The sequence below is a fragment of the Odontesthes bonariensis genome, chromosome 20, assembly GCF_027942865.1.
Source record: "Odontesthes bonariensis isolate fOdoBon6 chromosome 20, fOdoBon6.hap1, whole genome shotgun sequence".
Classification (NCBI taxonomy): Eukaryota; Metazoa; Chordata; class Actinopteri; order Atheriniformes; family Atherinopsidae; genus Odontesthes; species Odontesthes bonariensis.
Window position 1 is genome coordinate 22,089,213 of NC_134525.1, and position 20,692 is coordinate 22,109,904.

The 20,692-nt window shown below is 39.8% G+C and overlaps 1 protein-coding gene and 1 long non-coding RNA gene across 2 annotated transcripts in view; one reads left to right on the forward strand and one right to left on the reverse strand.

Moving 5' to 3' along the window:
• The window catches only part of pou6f2 (POU class 6 homeobox 2), a 76,757-nt gene that overhangs the window by 17,877 nt on the left and 38,188 nt on the right, over positions 1 to 20,692 (forward strand). Inside the window, 2 exon segments of the mRNA XM_075452627.1 lie at positions 1,725 to 1,822; positions 7,616 to 7,835. Of these exon segments, the coding sequence (XP_075308742.1) occupies positions 1,725 to 1,822; positions 7,616 to 7,835 (318 nt within the window).
• LOC142370177 (uncharacterized) lies at positions 5,868 to 10,794 on the reverse strand. Its single transcript, XR_012767810.1, has 2 exons — positions 10,626 to 10,794; positions 5,868 to 7,828 (listed from the first exon to the last, which is right to left on the reverse strand). It is a non-coding gene; the product is annotated as an uncharacterized LOC142370177 (long non-coding RNA).

Here is a 20,692-nt window from a genome sequence, read left to right on the forward strand (position 1 = left end):
CGTCTGGCTGCTCTCTTGAGATGTTCGGCCATGAAACGGTTTCCTATGGGCAACGTTATACAGGCACAAACTATGCTGTTTATAATTTATTAATTACTGTACACTAGCATTGATAATGTGGAGGTGCGTCGCTTACTTAAAAAAATCCGGGTTACTGTAATTTTGAATTTTAGCCGAATGAATAAATAGGCAGCAGGTCTGTGGGCTGTCTGTGGTAGTAGCACGACGATGACGTCAGTAACACCCACTTTACGACAAAAATTCAAAATTACAGTAACCCAGATTTTTTTAAGTAAGCGACGCACCTCCACGTTATCAGTGCTAGTGTACAGTAATTAATAAATTATAAACAGCATAGTTTGTGCTTGTATAACGTTGCCCATAGGAAACCGTTTCATGGCCGAACATCTCAAGAGAGCAGCCAGACGCCTCTCGAATATCTTCGGAACAGCTCCAAATTACCAACAACAAGCAGGGGTGAGTAGAACATCATCTTATAAAGTCAAAAAAACGGTCTTGTCCTTTAAACACTTTGGATAAGTTGAAGGTCAATAGCATAGCTTTGTTCATTGAGGTTAAGGCTAATGTTGTGGCAGTTGGGACGAATGAAAGGCCTGAATCAGGCCTGAAGATTAATCTGTGAGGAGATAGCCACTGTATTGCCGTATTGTATAAAAGTGTGAGGGACCTTGTTTATAGAAGCACTTTGTTCCGTGAGATTTTGTCTCCACAGCAATATGCCCTCACGTCGCCCAACTTATTCTAAAGCCATTAATCCTTTGAACCATGAAACCACTTCAGCTCAGCTCAGCTTTCTAATTTGATGTATTTTCATGAAAATCAACAAGAGATTTTTAGCAGAGTGTTATCATTTCGTTTTACATTGTTTTTAAGAAAATCATAAAATTCCCTTGTCTTACCAGAAATCAAATCTAATGTCACGCTATGGTTACATTTCTTTCTCAAATATCAGATATATGCCTGTGTTCACAAAACTTACTTTAGATCAGGCAGAACATTAATGCTCTCTACATTATATTCCTTTAGACTGAGGTGATAAAGCATTTCTCAAGTCTTTGTGTCAGCAATGAGGCATCATGTGATGTCATTATCATAGAGGTCCAAGTTAAAGGTTCAGATCAGCTTCTCTGACCTTTTACAGTCGTCCAAAATGTGTGCACTGTGGAGAGATTTTGTGTGATAGGGATTGCTATGATAACCCATCATTGGGGGCTTTTATTTTCCCTGCAGTCATCAGCAAGCTTATTATCATGTCCCTGTCTGCTCCGTTCCACTCTGCCCTCATAGCAAACAGGTCTAATTGTGTCTCATAGCTGCAGGCTCAGAGCGGAGGAGGGAGTGGGCTCAGATGAGTGATACTCAGTGATGTAAATGGCTGAATAATATGGCCCCAGCGTTTGTGGTGGAGCTCTATCTCTCTGTGGTAATCTAGGCCATCGGGGACCCGCTAGTATGCATCATCCACCATCAATGAGCCTCTCCGCTGGTTGGTAATTTATTCAGTGCCACAGTGGTTATTGATAAAGCACTTAAATACAAATTCCCCCCACTCCCAGCTGCCCTCCTCTGCTCAGCGTTGTAAAATCAAAGTGTGGTGTGTGTGTTTATCTACTTATACAGGCTGTGCTGATCTCAAGTTGAATATTTGTTCATTCTTTTTTTCTACATTCTTCGACACGCATCTCTGCCTGTTTCTCTTTCAGGAATTCGTGACGGATCAGTTCAGTCAGACGCCAGCAGCAGTCCATCTGAGCAGAGTCAACTTGGTCAGTCTCATCCAGGATACCCAATGGGTCCACAGGTGAGTGGAAGGATAAATGTATTGCATCTGTAATCATTTTAGTCAACATCTTCCCTTTGTTCATAGTTTAGTTAGACATTTACAGAGTTTATTAGTTGCTATACACAGTAATACTAGTTGGGCTCTTATTGTCAAGCTTACAATGACTTGTAAGAAAAAAGTATTATAATTATTAAGAAAATTAAAATAGTATTATAATTATTAAAATATGTAATAGGTTTTCTTTGTTTGACAATTATGTCAGTTAGCATCATACAGTTTATCATACTGTACCTGGAAAAAAAGCTGTACCCGCTTACTCTGGGTACTTTATTAGATGGAGGCCTTTATTTCCAAATGCTTCTATTAAAGGCGGGGTAGGGGATCTTTTTCTGGAACATTTTTTTACATATTGCTTGAAATACTCTTCACACCCTCATTGCAACCAATTAATTAAAAGTTTTGACACAAATATGAAAAGTTTTAGTGGCCTCTAGAACGTACAATCTAGGAAAAACAGAATCCAATCATTGTGAACGGTCCGTTCACAATGATTGGATTCTGATGCCGTCTATCAAACTGCAATCTGCTCCTCCCTCCCTCGTGCACCTTCGTGCTCGTGCGCGTTCATGTACTCTAGAGGCGTGCCTTCGGGGGGAAAGTGAAGAAAAGGGTTGGGACTTTTTACCTGTGTATTTTCAAAATGCAGCTTCGCTGGACTCAAAATCCAGGATCTCCTACCCTACCTTTAATATGACTTATCATGTTTTTCTACTGTGCTTTATTTTGAAACACTACATGTGTGTTTGCATGCAAGTCAACCAGCAGTACAAGAAATGCTGGGAATCTCCATAATCTCTGACAGAAACGCAAAACACCTTGTTCCATGTTTTTACCTTCAGATTTTCCCTCGAGTACATTGAAATTTTTTTAACTTTTGAGTTGGGTTTTGAACAAAGTCTGTTCTGTGTAACAGGAAGTTGAATAAAACATATTGCAAACAAACTAATAGCTTGACACTCAAAGTAATTACTATGTTTTGGACACATTTATAAGTGTAAATTGAAAACACTAGAGGCTGTGTAATGTAAAGTGTACAACACAAAACACAATGGTAAACCTGCTTAGAATTAGCCTTTTGCATCACCGGAATTAAGTTTTTTTCTGACTTAGATAAACATACATTTCCCTACGTTGCACACATGGGAGAATAATCTGAAAGAAGCAGTAGAAAGCAATGAATTCTTTTTGCATTTTAAAATCCTGATATTTTCCTATGATAAGGTTTCATTTTTCTGATAAGAGATAGGACCTCTTCCTGGGTCTCCATTGGTTACCCAATATTCTTTTTAATCTTTCATCATCTCTCTTCATTCAAATCCTAATTAGCTGCCACCAAGGTAGCAGCTACCTCTCCTGGGGCCCACAAAACTGTTTATTGGTCTGAACTGTTTTCACAACCATGAAAGTTTCTAATAATTTATATCTAGCATTAGAACTTCTGTATTATCATTATTGAATCATTAATAAATCTGTATTATTTAACTAGCTTGCAGAACAAGTACAGAATTTAAACACTCAAATGAATCAGGCTAAGTTGTGGGCATCAGAAGAGTGATTTCAACAATCGACAAAAAACTTCACTTGGTTTACAACTGTCATTAGAGTAAAATTTGAGTGTTTGCTTTGAAGTTTCAGTAAAAAAAGCTACTTTTTTAGACTACTTACTTATCTCAGTGCACGTGGTGAGTGAAATACCAACACCTTCAGTCGATGCAACAATGTATAATGGTAAACTATTTAGTCATCACACATCATCTTCAAATGTAATTGAGTTGTGGCACTAACGAGCTGACAATGCAGGCCCTGTCAAAACAAGCAGGGGAGCAAAGAGCCTGAGCCTGCAGCCTTGTTAATAGCTCAATTAGGCATTGTCCTATCTGATTGGATTTATTGGCCGGGTGCCTCCGCGATGTTTAATGAACATCTATCTCATTAGTGTTGCTCAATGTCACCGAGCAACACATACACACATTCACAGAGCATCAGGTTTCCTCCACCCTCTTTAATAATGCTATTCTCCCTGCACTCAGTGTTACTCAATGACAGTCAATCCTCATTGGGGTGGACAAAAGAGGAAATATGAGACAACGGGAAAACTGTTTAGTTTAGTTGGGCTGCTTTGATGGGTGAGAAATTCTCAGTGAAAGAGTATGTTTGCTGTTAAATGTGGAGAAAAATGTGCTTAATTTAGAGCCCTTTTGTGATTACACACATCTTGTCAAAGCCGGTGCTTTGGTAATAGATAAGAAATATACAGAGGAAGGAGAGCAGCTGAAGCAGGCAGCAGTTACAGTCTGAGCCTCAGCAGGCGGCTTTCTACAGTCACCATCTAATATATTAATGCTGTCAGTACAGTCTCTGTGAAGCTAACACTTTTCAGAAACAAAGGCGCTCCGCATGCCATACCCAATTCTCCTGTTCCAGGATCAATATGTTTTGATAGATTCTCGCTCCAGAGCCGGATATTGTTCGAACAACCATTATCCAATGGTAGTTTACCCAACATGAATCTACCTTCCTTCTGTTTCCCACTCACAGTTAGGATGACAAAAGTCTGCTATCTTGGTGATTATGGGCAATTTCTCAGTGCCAGAGCTGCCAAGCAGATAGAGGGGCCTATACTCCCCTGATGGGTAGAGAGGCTGGGCACCACATCCAGTCCTGACTGGGGCTGGTTTGCCGTCCAGAGCCCAACACACACCCAGTCTCATGCATCCGTGTGGCCCCTAGGAGACCACTTCTCAACATTCAGCTGTCATGTCTGCCAAGAACTGTACAGCAGCTTTCTAGTTGCACCTATGGAGAGGAGGGCTGAGAGTTTCAGGCCAAGAGGAAAAAAATAAACTGTCTTTAAATCTAGATGAGTAATGCTGGAATTCTTACAGCAAATGTTTGAGTTAGGCTAATAATGTTCTTACTAAATTTAAAATGACTAAATGTACATTAACTGTTCTCACCTCAGATAAAGATCACAATCACTGAAAGCTTTAAAAATTCACAGTGCTTTATCCTAGCAGCTGCCTGTGCATTGAACATCTGCCTGCATCTCCAAAGCTGCCTATAATGATAAATAAATCAGGGCTGCATCTCATAATTGTACAATTGTCTTTTAATGTTATTCCCTTCCATGGGAGGCTGTCTTTGCTGTCAAGCCAGGCAATCTCATTTTGTTTGATACAAAGATGAATGCCTGATGTTCGAAGAGTGCCTTTGATAATGCGCTGCTTCGATTTGAGATTGAATTTATTTTAAAAAAGCAAGATTAAACATATGTCACTTGCAGCTAACAAACACGTCGCCTTTGTTAGTGTCCTTTGAGGATTCTTTGAGCTCCCGAATTATTAATTCATTTTTTAAAGTTATTGGCAAATGTCATTTTGAATATGCTCAGATTTTCATTTGTTATGCTCTGCTGTTGTGTATCAAAGCAAATATTTAGAAAGAGGCATGTGGCGTGTGAACAATCCTGCCAGCAATATTCACATCTTCAAGGTTTTTTATCCTTTTAACAGCTTAGAATCACAAACAAGTAGTCATTTGTCTCTGCGCACAGATTTTTGGCCTGAGATCTGGCTGCGATCACACGTGTGTTGGAGTGGATGCAGACACTCTGCACCATCCAGGGTTATCACAGTGACACACCTGTCACCTAAGAGCACCAGGCCTGAGAGTGGGGTGGGCTCTTTGCACCAGTCAGCCTGTTCTGCATCCTGTACAAGCTGCAGACACACCATGCAAAATGAAGAAGATAGCTGACAATTGGAGTTAAAGGGTTGTGAACTTTTGTCACAGTGGAGGAGTCAACACAGCGCAGCCTGGCTTACCCAGCAACGTCCAAAGCAACCTGTTTTACTGAGGACACAACACAAGCTGACATTACGCTTTTATTATTTTATTCCAAACAATTCAATTTCATGCTTACACTGTGATTTTGTTGGACTCTGCAGCATCTTCAGTATCCCCTGTCTAATGTCTCTTGAACAAATGTGGACAGACGCTGACATAATTTGAAATAGGTTTTATTAGAACGATGTAGATTAGAATGCCATTCCCTATATAGGCATAGAGATTTCAGCCACAGTAAAAACCTCCCCACTTCTAGTTCAAAACAGTTGATAAAATATCTGTATGCGTAAACCCGTTGCCTTGGAGAATACATTTCTAAACTCTTTTTGACCTCAACATAACATATTTTCCTTAATGAGTATGATTGCCCAACTTCAGTCATAGCTAATAAGAATCAATAAATCCAAGACGAGACATAAATTATGTGTGGTTTCAATCAAAATAGCGAAATACTGCCCCTGTTTTGAAAAGCACTGTGTACTTCAAGCACATTATTCTTCAGTACCAGCAATTTCAGTGGGATGTACCCTGAATTGCGCTGCGTTTCTGTGAAAGAAAAATTCTCAGCTCTTTTCACAAAGAAGGAGTTTGATTTCTGTTTTGACTTTTACTCTGTGATACAGCAAAGCACAGCAATCAGCTGCAAACAGCTGCGTCCATCAGGACACATTGATTAGTGATGAACTCAAGTAGCTTCTGCTTTACTTATCTCAATTAGGCATGCCTGGAAGTGAAATTCTTTGTGTGTCCATGACATAGAAGTGATCATTTTTATTCTTTATATTTTCTATGTAAAACAAATATTTTGCTCTCCAGTCTAATGATTATACATCAGGAGGCAAATATTTCTGTTCTTCAGTTGCACACGGCGAATATTCAGATATCTGATATTAGGACTATGACTTCCTGTTTCATGTACTGCTCATTATTTGAATGTAGATTTATTTAAGCAGGTACATCGTCATCATATGATACTTGACGGTTTTAAGATTCTTTAGTTGCATGCAAACAAAGCTCCCCCCACTGATTTGTTGATTCTGTGCCGACTACAAATGGAAACCAGAAAACTTCCAGTGCTAAAAACTTTGCCCCTGTCCACAGTAACATGGATGTTTTGCAGAACTATTTTTGTCTTTGTTGTTTGCACTTCTAATCCACATGCAATCAGTGTTTTTTTTTTTTTTAAATGACTCAGTGCATCTGTGTGTGCACAACAGCTTTTGAGTGTCTCAGCCTTCTGTGAGCGTGCCCAGTGTCCCTTTGTGCAAAGAGCAAGTTGATTATACGGGTTCATATGGACACATGGAATCCTTTTCTCTGCATCTCATCTAATTTCTATGGACACAAATTTGATTGTTTTTAGGATTTACTTCATTGAAATAATTTTCCAGACTGTGTTATACTTATTGCCACTTCTTATTAGTAATGTAAAAAACATGAAAAAAAAACAAGATGACTACAATGATATGATAAAATACACTTTACATACGGTAAAGTGATTCTAAACTGAGAGACGATTTAACCTTACTCCACAACTTGAATTAAAATAAGGACATTTTCTGATAAGACAGATGAAAATTTTTAAATGAATGATATTTTGACATTCATTTACATTAAAACAGACAAAGAGTGTGTTTAAAATGTAGGACAGAAAAGCATCACTTATAGCTTTAAAACCCAAAACGGCCAATCTGATATAATGCCAAGTAATCAGAATAAATGTGGAATTTTTTTTATGACCATGAAAAAGGATTAAAAAGAATGTGGGTGACATAAAGTGCACAATAACATATAACTGATCATATTTTTTCTCATTTGACAGTAGCTCAACCCATCTGCATTCAAAATAAACAAATAGTTTTATGTGCGTATTTGTCTTTACGTGTACATTTGTGTCCTTTTCAGTCTCTCCTGGTGGCCCAGCAACTGGCTAATGCAGTGGGTGGTGTAATGTCAGGAGCAGCGCCGGGCATGAACCAGCCCATCCTCATCCCCTTCAATGCAGGCGGACACCTGGGTGGTCAGCAGGGCCTGGTGCTCTCCCTCCCCACAGCCAACATCCAGAGCCTGGTGGCTGCTGCCGCTGCAGGGGGCATCATGACGCTCCCCCTCCAGAACCTGCAAGGTGAGAGAAAGGACAGCAGGCATCAGCATGACATCTCAGAAAAAGTAATGTCTTAGCCACTTGAGGAAGCTGTTGGGGGTTCCAAAAAAACACAAAAGGGAAACAAAATTTTTCACATGGTGGCAAAACAGATGATCCATATAGCATAAGCCTTCCGAAACTATTTGTAATACATACAACAAATTCTCTTCCCGATAAGAGTTTTGCATTTATTGTCTGTCATGGAACATCCCTTTTTTTTCATATTAAAATGCTTTACAGGGGTCTTGACCAGGTAAGAATCCTTCAGGGGTTTGTATCCCAAAAAGCAGCTATCCTCAAATTGCAGAGAGAAACAACCATATTAATTACAGGTCAGCGTTTTGCAGTGCAGTGGAAAAGCACTTTCTGGCTTTTTCCTGTGCATAAGAGTGCACTGTACTTAACTTTTTATCTCTTTTCAACCTCATCTGTCCATCCACATGGCTGTACTTATCCTTGCTTTTTAAACTTTAATGCCCAAGTGTTCTCTTTTGATCATAGTTGTAAATGGTTTTCATTTTAATGTTTAAAACATTGTCTCTTTTATACCATTAGATTGAGGGATGGATGGGGAAACCATTGGTCATAAATCTTAGATGAGAGATGCACTAATGTAAAAAGATGCCAGGCTACATGTAAAGCAGTGTGTTTTTAGGATGCCGATTACAATAATGCCAGTGCAGCACAAAGTGCAGGGAAGGGTCCTATCATGTGTGGAAATGGATGGACAGATGCCCTGAGTGAGGAAATGTGGAGGTAGAAGCCTAATGGACACAAACATGCATAAATAACACCAGCCATCGCTGTGGGCAGAGCTTTTAATAAACCTGCTTCTATCCAGCGAGCCCTTCAATGTATCCGTCAGTAGTGGATGATAATGGGCCCAGCAGGCCCGTCTGACTCACACGTCAACAGATCTTACTCCTGGTGTGTGAGGGACAACCCAGAGGCTTCAGTGATCTGATGAACTGATCGACAAACACATTGTCAGGGTGTCAGAACTCCAAAACAAACACCTCTCAGTCATATATATTGTCCAGTGCCAAACAAACCAGAAAACAGTCTGAATCCGATGTGCTGATGAAATTCTCCAGCCACAAGAGATAAAGAGAAAAAAAAATGGAAAAATGCCTCAGTGGCAAATCTTTTTTTAAGAGTCGACTGACAGACTGCCTGTTCGCACGTCCTCTTATCTGAAGGGGATGCATTGAAGGGACCTCCGTGGAGAGAAAGTGACACAAGTCACGAGTGAAGCTAAATGTCTTGACTGTGTCCGGGCCCCTCTGGCCATGATGCGCTCCTCCACTCTCCCCTGTCTGAGTTCATCACAGCTCTGCTGAATGAGGCCTGCTGGCACAGCACCTCTGTCAGACAACTGCAGCTCTGGCCTCTGCCCTGGTGTCCCCCCCCAAACTCCCCCTCAGCCGCTCCAAGCCTCCAGGCCTGATTAATCTCACATATAATACAGTGTCGCCAGGGAGCAGTCAGCTCATTTCACCACCTCTGGAGCAAGTGTGCTTTACAGCACTCATACTGCTAGCTAATTACCATCAGCTCAGACACAAAACAACAGTGATGCTCAGTAATGAGACTCAGGGAGGAGCCCAGCCAATGGCTGTTTTTAAATGTAATGAGGTAGCTAATGACCAACGAATAAGGCTGTTTGTGTTGACGAATGGACGGTTTGGAGTGGAGGAATGGTCTACTTTACATGAGAGCCTGCATGTTTGAAGTCTCATAACCTTCAGGTTTTCACAGCAATTTAATCTGTATAATCAACTGTAATATTTCATGTTAAATCAAATAAAAATTTAGGTTTTCAGAACTAATTATTTTTACATTTTGTGTACTCTCAGATTATGACCTAATGAGGGGGACATAAAACAAACAAACACTAAAAAAGAGCATTCTGGTCATATGTTTTGATAAACTAATCAAAGCTGGTTCTGTGAGAGGGAATGTTGACAGAAAGGAACCCGCTGGTTGTCTGTGAGCTTTAGGAGGACAGTCCTCTCAGACTGTGATGAATAACTATCACTATAATAGGGTTGTGCTATAAAGTTTGAGCAGTTGCTTAAATAAAACTGAGCAGCATCTTGTGGCAGACTCAGTAAACACAGGCACCAGTGTAACTGGTTATTTGTCAGAATGATTTATGCCTGCAAACATGCAGTAAAAACAAATTCCCAATGAAACTAAACAAGGGGGAAAGTTATCTTTTGTGACAGAGTGCACACAATTCTAGCTGACTTCACAGAGGCAAAACTAGGTTGGGTCATGCTAGAGGTCTGAAAATATGACGGCTGATGAGACAAAAAAAAATCAAACTTGATTTTCACCATATCAGATGTAAGTATGTAAGACTCAAACAGACAAAACATCTGCAGAGGTTTGTTCTTCTGCATTTTAAATGGGTTTTCAGTTCAGATGATTTTATAACAAGCAAAGCACGATTACCATACTTGTAAAACTAGCTGTATCAAAGGACTGTACATGTAATGCTCAATGGGAGAAAACAGAACAAAGTCACCTGTCGACTCTTCTTCTCCATGATTTACTCAAAGGTAATGCAAGAAGCTAGTTTACTGGAACACTTTCATATTAATGAGCATATCCCTTCTTATTTGCTTTGAGGAGAAAGCCAGGCAGCTCATCACATCAGAGAGCTGAGTTCTAATGTTGAGGTGAGAGCATTGTTCCTCTGTACTCGTCCACAGGAAACACAAAACAGCACTCAGGCTTCTTCATAAAGGTTGGCATCCCACTCACCTGCAGTAATGAGACCCCGTGTCAGTACCAATCAAAAGCACGTCTGTCGTTTTGATGAAAATGCTCAGCGGTGTCGTTCGCTGGTTTTGGGTTTTGGCATGATACAAATTAGGGAAATCACTCTGCTCATTACACCACCAAAGGCTGGGCTCCTGGGGGAAGAGCCAAATGTTGCCACACTAGTTAGACATGTCAGACTGGATCTCTTCTGCCTCAGCTGAATGCTGCTCCTTTAAGAGGTTAGCTCACCGGGCCTGGCCACTGACTTAACCTTTGTCTGCTGTGGGAATGCCTCTATGTCTCTTTACCCATTACATTATCTGAGTAGGAGAGTTCCAGACATCCTTTCTGGGCTTGTTGCAGCCACTTTACCTGCTCATTGTGTAGATTTGTTGATTCATTTTGAGATAAGAAAAATAATAAGTAGTCATTTGTGGGCACTGTATTGTGTCCATGTGCAGGCAGTCCACACTTCCTCACCTCAACATCTGACATCGTAAGACAATATAGGCCAAAACAATCCCCTCTCCCTTATCGCTGTTTAATTTGAAGTGTTCTCTAGCAGTATGCATTCCACGTCGTCCTTTAATGATTTAACTTTGCTGTGGTTGTAAGATGACTCGCAGGGGAGAGAGCTGCATTAAATAAATAACAGTGATAAAATGTAGACCTCATACATTTCAAAGCTAATGCAACTAGCGGTGCAATAGGAGCAGCTGCACACAGTCCTGGAGCGGTAATTTGATTGATTTGTTGTGACAGCAGCCAAATAATTGAGAGTGAGAGGTGCTGCTGGAGATGAAGCGCAGGCAGAGGCAGGTTCGCTAGGCAGTCCCAGCAGATATGGCACCCAGTTTCTCATCTCTGCCATTGATATCTGCCAGTGGTTTATTGTTTGTCTTCAATAAGCAGCTTGGAAATGTGTGGGGTTAGTGCCGTCGTGACAGTTAGGTGACGAAAAGTGGGGAAAAAAATCACCAATCAAAATGCACAGAAGAGCATTGAGAGGGTTAGGATCAAACACCCAAATTTACACTCAGGCTCAGGTTTACTGTACGTGCACACATGAACACAAACACACACATACCCCCATGTGACTGATTCATACTCTCATGTCTGTTTTGAAGCTGAGATGTAAGTAAATTTTACCTCCTGCTGTTTCACTTGTTGCAAACATGTTAATAATTTGTTCTGAATTCAGGTTGCACACTTATTATAATTGCACAAAATAACAGCGCAAATTACCCGCAATGTATTTGAATGTAGAGTATCATTTTTTTTTCTTAATGTATGTATTCCTAGACCTTTTTGTGTTTATTTTTCCTGGTAAGAGCCAGAAGCGCTGTTTGTCTTAACCTTCTGGCTCTTGACTCGTGCTTTCTTTCTGTGGATGGTGGCAGTGTCACTCTGGTTCAGCAATGCCACTGGACAGAATGCTGCCAGAGCCTAAAATAGAAAGAAAGGAAGGAAAAAGGAGGAGGGAAGCACGCATCTTTATGGCAGTGTGGAGGAGGACAATAATATTGTTAATCAGATGTGGCTGTGTCTGTTCCTCCACAGCAAAACCTGACATCTGCCCCCACTGGTAAACACTGAGGGAGGCTTTTTGCAAACCTGCTGCCATAAACACACAATCTCTCTGCTCTGTGTATGCAGGGAGTGCAGCGTGTTTATTTTAAAGCATTTTACTCAAGGTGACAATAAAGCTGTGTGCATGTGGAGAGGTTAGTTTTCTGAGCTAAGAGGCTGAATTAGAGCATGACAAAGTTTGATATTGGCTTCCAGTTATAAATAATGACCGTTTGGTGTTTAGCTCCTCAGGTACAACAGAATAACCACTCTCATTAAATGTGCACACTGATTGATTTAGCCAAATTATTATATTTTTACATTAACTTAAATGATCTTGATTTATAAAAAATTGGTTATTTAAAATCCATGAAAGGTTGCATATATTGATCTAGTACTTATACATAATCAATACAGTTAATCTTTTTGTTATAATGTTTCACTTTATTGATGAATTGACCAGTCAGTGACCAGGGTTCAGCAAATGAGGAATACTGAATGCTGTATAAATTACAACACGTACCAGTGTTTTGTTTCCATGATATTTCAGAGCTTGTAAAGCACTTCCAGTAAATGCCTTGACTGTTTGACCCCCGGGTTGTTTTGTCGAAATTACACCTCACTTTTTGCCTCTATTTCCGGCCATACTGTTTCCGAAAGATTTGCTAAAGGTCTGCTGCGGTGCAATTCAGAAGCTTTCAGCAACAATCTGTAGTCAAGCATTTTAAATGAAAATTGATTTGTGATTTACATGGTCAGTGAGGGGAAAATGAACTTATGAAATGTTGTAAATGAAATATTAGACAAGGTGCAGTGGGAGAGAGCACACAGAGATGGTAATCTTGTGGAACTGGAATTCCTGCCTGACAGAACTGGGTGACATTTTACATTTATCTGTGTTCTGCATGAGTTGTAATGTTAATGGTAATTTTATGGGACTGAACTGGAATGAAAATGGTCTTATCACAGATTGCTTCAAATGTGGAATTGTGTAAAGCTGCACAGCTGCATCCTTTATTTCCTTTTCCCCACTAATGTGAGTATTTGCATGATCTGTCGTCTGAGGTTAAATGTGTGTATTCAGCCTGTTTTAATCAGCCTGTTCTGCTCAGAGCACCTTATATCTCATGTTTCCGACAGGATGAATCACACAAGCTGTTGTTTTTTGATAGTCGTATAAATGCCACATTTTTTATGAATATTGTATGTAATTTATGAAAGTTTCTCACTTTTATTGAACAGTTCTTTGTTTTAACTTGGAAAACTCTAGGTTTATTATACTGTAAGCACTACTAGTTCAGCAGAATTTCATATATCCTGATTTTCTAAATAACTGTATCAAACATTATAATGTAAACCAGCATATGGTCAATATGGATCTATAATGGACTTAAAAATACAAGCAAATCAATGTAACATTACACTCCAATCAATACTTCTTACACAGCAAAGATGTTTTAATTTTGTTCGATACCTGGTGCATTGAACGTTTCCTATTCCAACTCCAGCAATGTACAACATGTATGGATTTTCGTAGAGTTTGCACTTTTATATTTGAAAGAAAAAATAACCAAAGAAACTAGAAGAACAAATGCCTGGATGTTGCATGCTAAACCCGTGGGAGTCTGGGAAGCAGAGGTCATTTTAAAAGATGGCTCTCCAGTTCCATGTGTGTGAAACCAAAGAGTCTGTGGTAACATTTGTCAGCAGATGGTATGCAACCGAACCCCTCACCAGTGGGGATGTCTTAGCCACTGCTAAAAGCTGTCTGTGGTTACTAATTGCTGACCAGAGCCTAATTACCTTAATTAATGGCATAGGTTTCTGGGGGCCAGATTTGTGGGGGCTTTTATCAGTATCAGTGCAGCTTAAAAGGTCCCGCAGGAGGCCTAAGGAGTGTGTAAGTCCCATGGGTGCTATTTCTGAGCTAACTGCAGACAGATCACAGATGGATCCTGTAGCATCAGTACAGGACAGCATGTTTGGAGAGGGATATCTGTTACTTACAGATCAGAAAAAATCCTTACTTTGAGGGGGAAAAGCTTTTCTTGCTTTTCTCTGAACATATTTTCTCCTCCTCTCTCTCGCACACAATGCTGTTTCCTGAATTACACTGCCGTAATTCACGATGACAAAGTAGACTTAGCACCTTTTTCCACAGACCATGGGGGGTTTTGTTCAGTGAGCCCTCACTGTGAAATTAGCCCTGCTTTCATTTTCCAGCTGCGGTGAAATGGTTAAGAGACACAGACCAGCCAGTATGAAAATAGGACTGATTCAACAAAATCTACTGCTTTCCTGTGCTTGGTCCTCACCCATCCAGCAAAATAAATAAATAAATTAAAAATCTCCCATTCTCCCCCTTTTTTTCTTTCTATCCTCTCCGCCTCACCCCTCCCCCAACCCCGTCAGGCACCTTGTCCGCATCTGAAGAAAGCTTGTAAGTTTCGGGTGCATACATTTCTCTTGATGATATATTGTCCCGGTGCGGAATTTCATTTACTGCTGCTGCCCTTTGCTGAACCTGTTGCTAGTCAGTGAGCACGATAAGCGTATAAGTAGCATGCTACTTCATTCATCATACATCGTTCTGGGCTCTCAAATATCTCATATGCGATTCAGGAAAAAACTACTAAACCAGCACAAAGGATCCCACCAGGATCAGCTGAAGGTCCATTAAACACTGTGTACAAAACATTGCAGGCTTAGTGTTCATACACACGTTTTCTTTGTTGCATCTACAAAACATTAGCTCTCATTTCATGGTGACATTGTTGATGAAGCAGGGAGAAAATCTATCTTAAGTTTAGTGCTCATGTAGAACATAATTCCATTCGCATTGCATGCATATTTGAATGCATGCATTTTGAAATCTGTTTTTTCCCTCAGTCATAGTGTCTTCTCTGTGTTGTATTAAACAGCATTAATAATCACAAGAGGCTCAGTGTCACTCAGAAGTCTCCACATCACTAAGGCAGACAGTGTTGTGCTGCTGGGCATGTTGTGCTGTGTGAAAGTGCTTACACGCTCCCTCAGACAACCAAAGGGAATAATTAAAGACAGAAGATGGAGGCAGAAGAATGGAAAGCAAATCCCATTGTTTGGGGTTATTTCATCCCACTGAATTTCTTCTTCTCACTTTCTTTGGCTCTCTTCTCACATTCCTCCCCAAATGCACTGTGGGTATGTGGCACGTTATCAAAAGCATATGTAAGCGAAGCAGCACAGAACAAAAGCCCTATGATGTCCCCCTCATACCCACATTGTCTTTGATTATTCTACAATCATTTTATATCCATGTAAGAGGGGAAGGAAGGGAAGGCTTAATAACCTCATAATATACAATACTGTAGCTGCTCAGAAACCACAGTGCAAGATGTGTTTTAGACGATTTGAAAACAAGTTGCTTAGTGCTCTTTTGCTCCCTTTTTATCTAATGGTGTAATTCTTCAACTCCTCAACATCCAAGTCACTACCAAAATAATCTTCAATGAAATCCAAATTTAAGGTGAACAAGCCTATTAGAGCAACTCTACTCCACTCCATTTCTAAGCAGAGTAAATGTAGCCCCTCAATCTCTCTCAGCTTTTAATGTCAGTCAGAGAGCACTCAGTCATCTCTGTGCATCAGCCCCGCAATATTGATTTTTCCACCCACTGAAACAGCCGCATGAACATAAATTTTGCATGAGGCTTTTACTCGCGGCCTCCGCTTTGGACTGACGACACATGATGGGACCATGAACATAGTGTAATAACCCAGTCTGTCCTCCTAGGCAGACAGGCTCCTTTTTCTAAAGAAGAGGGGGGACCCAACACCTTCTGGACTATAAAGGACTAAAGCAAGAGACTCCTCACTGGGTTCCACAGAACTACAGACCTTCTGTACTGAAACTTGAGTTTTCTTGTAAGGGATTTTACTTATTTATGACACTTCTAAAAAAATTTGTTTCTCGTTTGTCCTTTAATGCGGTTTTGCCTAAAAGAGACCAATGTAAATCAATCGGTGCTGTCTGAACCTTTTTTGGAAGACACCTGGGTCACTTTAAAAAGATATCAAAATGTTCTAACCTATTTTCACTGTAAAAACATAGCAAAAATAAACTAGAACTCGGTTTGCTTGGGACCCCCTGGAACTTTGTGGGCAGCACCCAGAGGTTCCTGGACCACACTTTGGAAATCAATAACAAAGCGTAAGCAGCACCAAAAGGGCAACATTATTGAGTACACAGGGATTTTCTTGTATGTGTAACAACTCCATGGAGAGGATTTCATCCTTTGAAATGCTTCCCAAACAGTGACAATTCTACAACACTGCTTGATATTGCCTTGCATCACAAAGTAAAAGCATTTTATCTGGATCCCTACAAGCGATGCGGTTTACTCTCTAACATCATGTGGTTGTGACTTAGCTCGAATCTTAGCTGCCAAAACACACACACACATATATATACATATATATATATATGTATGTATGTATTTTTTTTATGTCACTCAGTTCCTCCTGTAGAAAGACTGATATTGCCTGCTGTGACTGAGTAATGTTTTTATTCAGTGGTTCACCATCCTTTAACATTTCATTTTCCCCATATTTATTTCAGACATTGCTAAGGCAGGAATCTATGCTCCATTCCTTTAACGTGATTACCAGCCATACAGACTCGCTAATAAAAGGACTGTTACACAAAAAGTGTTCCAGGTTGTAAACAGAAAACATACAAGAAAGAACAAGTGTTTGTTTTTGCTGCAGTTTGCCTGAAAATCCAGCTTAACTTTGTGAGATTCCTCCTATTTCAAAACACAAAGAACAATCAAGTCATTCATTTTCAACAATGAGCGGTGGCGGAACGTAACGAGGACATTTAAAAGCTTACAAGAGTTCATGCAACTTTGTTTTCCTCCTCTATATTTAAAGTAAAGTGTGGCACTTGTTTCTTTTTTCTACATTTATCTGACAACTGCAGTAACATCACAGGATACATTTTAACAAGCTTACAACATTTGAGACAGAGTTACAGATTACTCAGTACAGTACTTACTTTTTTTTTAACCTAAAGTATATTTTGTTTTCAATTTCTCACTAGTGATAAACTAATTGATTGATAAGCTGCTAAAAAAAATGTGTTTTGATAACATGCAAGTGTTTGCAATGACCCACAGTGATAAAAGTTATCAGTGAACAAAGGAAGTGAGGGCAGAGTCAGTGAAGTTATCTCCCTCATCAGTGTGCAAGTGCTCCGATCTAATCCACAGAGTAAAAAATGACCTTCCTCTGACCACCTTCATAATTACCAGATCTCATAGAGTCTAAATCTCCTTAGCTGTAGTGGAGTAATTATTATCAGTGTGACTCGCTGAAAAGGCAATTGAGACACTGCTTTATGGACTCCACAGTGGAACGTGAGGCAGAGCGGTAATGGGGAGCATGTTTGTCCCCTCTCACTTCTCTCATTTGAGAATGACAGCTGTGTTTATACCATAGCAGATCCTAAAAATACAGCGTCACACTGGATAATCCTGCCTGGTTCATCTGCAGTGTCTGATTGGCTTTTAATTTACAGAATTCCTTTTCTAAATGATACAAAATACTTTTAACCATTGCAGCAGCAATTAGATGAACATGTTTTTTTCTGCTTGTGGTTGAATTATTCTTTTACTCCGAAAGGAGGTGACGCATGAGATGCAAAGGCACAGCAGGTACAGGAATTACTGCAGAATCAAAAGAAAAGCTGTGTCAATGCGTACGTACACATAATATGCCAATCTCAAGATTTTATTCATTCGCATGAACTGTACATTCTTTTCAAGGTCTTTGAACTAGGCTTTTATTTTTGATGCCCAGATATCTTAAATTCCTTTGACATGAGATGATCATCTCCACCTTCCTTTGACCATACTTTATAGAACATGGAGCGCATGGATTTTGATGGAATGAAAGCCAGTCAAAGTCCTTTTGTGTAGGTTTGATTACTGTGACACTGCTGTCACGCTTCAAGCCAGCCTTGACTGAGCATCATCCAAGGCTGATCAGCACCTAGTTCTTAGTTTTAAAAAAAACAACTCAATGGATTTAAAGCTGTTTTCATATTTTTTAACACGATTTAAATGTGCCATTTCTAAGATGCAATTGCGATTTTAAAAAGATACAACACTGATTTGACACGAAGCAGTTTTATTTAATTGATAAACATTTTGGATTTGTAAAACTTTCCTTAATTTTTTTTCATGAAGTTGTCATTTTTTTAACTTATTTTTCTCTCTGATGAAAAATGTATTTTTTATGTAAAATCAGTTTTAAGAAAAGAATCGTGAATAAAATTAATCACAGTTTGTATTTTGTTGCTCCTCCTCTGGCTTTTATCACAGCTGGAATTCTTTGAGGTCCTCACTTATGATAAACAATATTCTTCATGAATCTGGTCCCAACTTTCTTGTACAGCAGTTCACGGATCAGCTTTGCAGGATGGAGCATTGCCATGAACCTTTTTTTTTTTTTCAATGTCCACAATACAGTTTCAATTGGATTGAGACTGAATACTGGCCATGTCATTGAGTTGATATGCCTCGTCATCACTCAGCCTCTTTTTGGTTGATGAAAAATATCCAAATTTTCTGTTTCCTGTGCATTTCCTCTAGGGGTAATAACTGCCAGCTCCCTTCGTCGTTTACCTGACATTACCCACATATCATCAATGATTGTGTAAATTTGCTCGTTTGCTTCAGTCACCTTTATATGTTTCATTACAAACTAAAGTTCCAGCATCATCTCCTTTTCCGTTGCAGATTGGTAATTCATCACTGAGTATCATTTTTATCTGATCATCCACAGCCCATCCACTTCTCTTTAGCCTACTGTGACCTTTTTTTGTTTTCTGTCAGGTGATAGTGATTTACAATTGACTTTTCTGGATGGAAATCCTATTTCAGTTTCTTACCGTTTGGTCACAAACACTGACTCCTGTATCTGCCCATTTTTTTTTCCATTTCTTTAGTTGTTCATTTTCTATTTTCAGGCATATTGCTCTGAGTTTTCTTTCCCGATGCTTTGATGTATTGCTTGGTCAGACTGTATGTTTCCCTTTTATAACCTTCTCATTTTGTTTGTACTTGCCTCAAATTCCATTTTGCCACATTCCGAGTTAGATTACCTTCTTGAAGGAATTTGATCATTCTTCCCATTGTTTCCACTTAAAGGGAGAAAGACAGGAATTTTGGGGCTATGCTTCCTTTCAATGAGGAGGTGCAACAGCTCATTCAGCTCTGCAAGCACTCTCTTTTAACTGCAGACTGAATTTTTATATTTAGACCTGTGCAGGTATTTGTTTTAGAAATACAAATTACAATGTGATTCCATGAATTTTTCATCTACCTCATGTAAGACAAAAATGCAAACAATTACAACAAAATTGAAATAAGTTCCTTTAGATATGTTTTACAAAGCCAGACTGTTTAGCTATTAAATCACAATTGTTTTGTGTCGCGTTTGTGTTCTATTTATCCTTTTGGAAAATAAAATAGATGAATGAACTTCCACTAAGAGTGGTGATTCCATCCTGTTTTCCAGGGGTTGTATAACTCATAGGGATTTGTTGTAAACGCAGGTGTTGTGCACTGTAAGTAAAACGAGGATCCGAGTTTGAATCAACCCCAGAGAGAAAAGTGCTGTAATGTGGGGGTAGGCAGGGACTACTGAGATAGCACTGGTAATGAGAGAGGAGGCTGCCCCCCTTCCCCAGTCCTCAACTGCACACGAAACAAAAATAGCATTTTGTCTGACGAACAAGCCGGATTTGACCTAGCCTTTCAACCTCTGACGATCAGTCTTGCTTCGTCCTCCAGCACCTCAGGATCCCGTGCCGGGACAGTAAAAGATAACAGTTGATTTCTTCTGTGTCACTAAAGGAAAAAAATATATAAAACAAAGAAAAAAAAACAAGAGAGAGCTAGATGGCAGACAGTTTCTCAAAGCACAGAGGTTGGAGGCCTTAGACTGCTCTGTGCTGGTGTTTCTTAGTCCATTGTGATTGTTGTTAAATGTTTAAACTGAGCATAAAATGCCACAATTTAGCTTGTATCTGATTATTTAGCAGCACGATCTGGCTCATTCTTCATTATAAACATTTACATCGGCAAGTTGTGTCAACAGCGAAAAAGAGTCCCATGCTCTTCCACCCCTAAGCCGCGATGACTAAGTGGGAGCATTGCTTGCTTCTTAGTAGACAAGGACTAGTGAATATGAAACGCAACATAGCGACAGGGGGAGATATAATGAGCACTCTTGGAACCAGGCACCCTCTTGCCCTCTCTCCATCATAAATGAAGCTCCCACTCTCATCCTTGGCCCTGTGTCTGCTGGAGGAAGGAGCACAAACAATTAGCTGAGACAAGCCGTTTGGATTATGTGCTCAACCAAAGCAATCAGACAGCTGTGGTTAAAAGAATGAGCTTCAGAATGCCAGTTGCCCAGTTAGATGGGAGTGGAGGGTCAGTGGTCCTGAC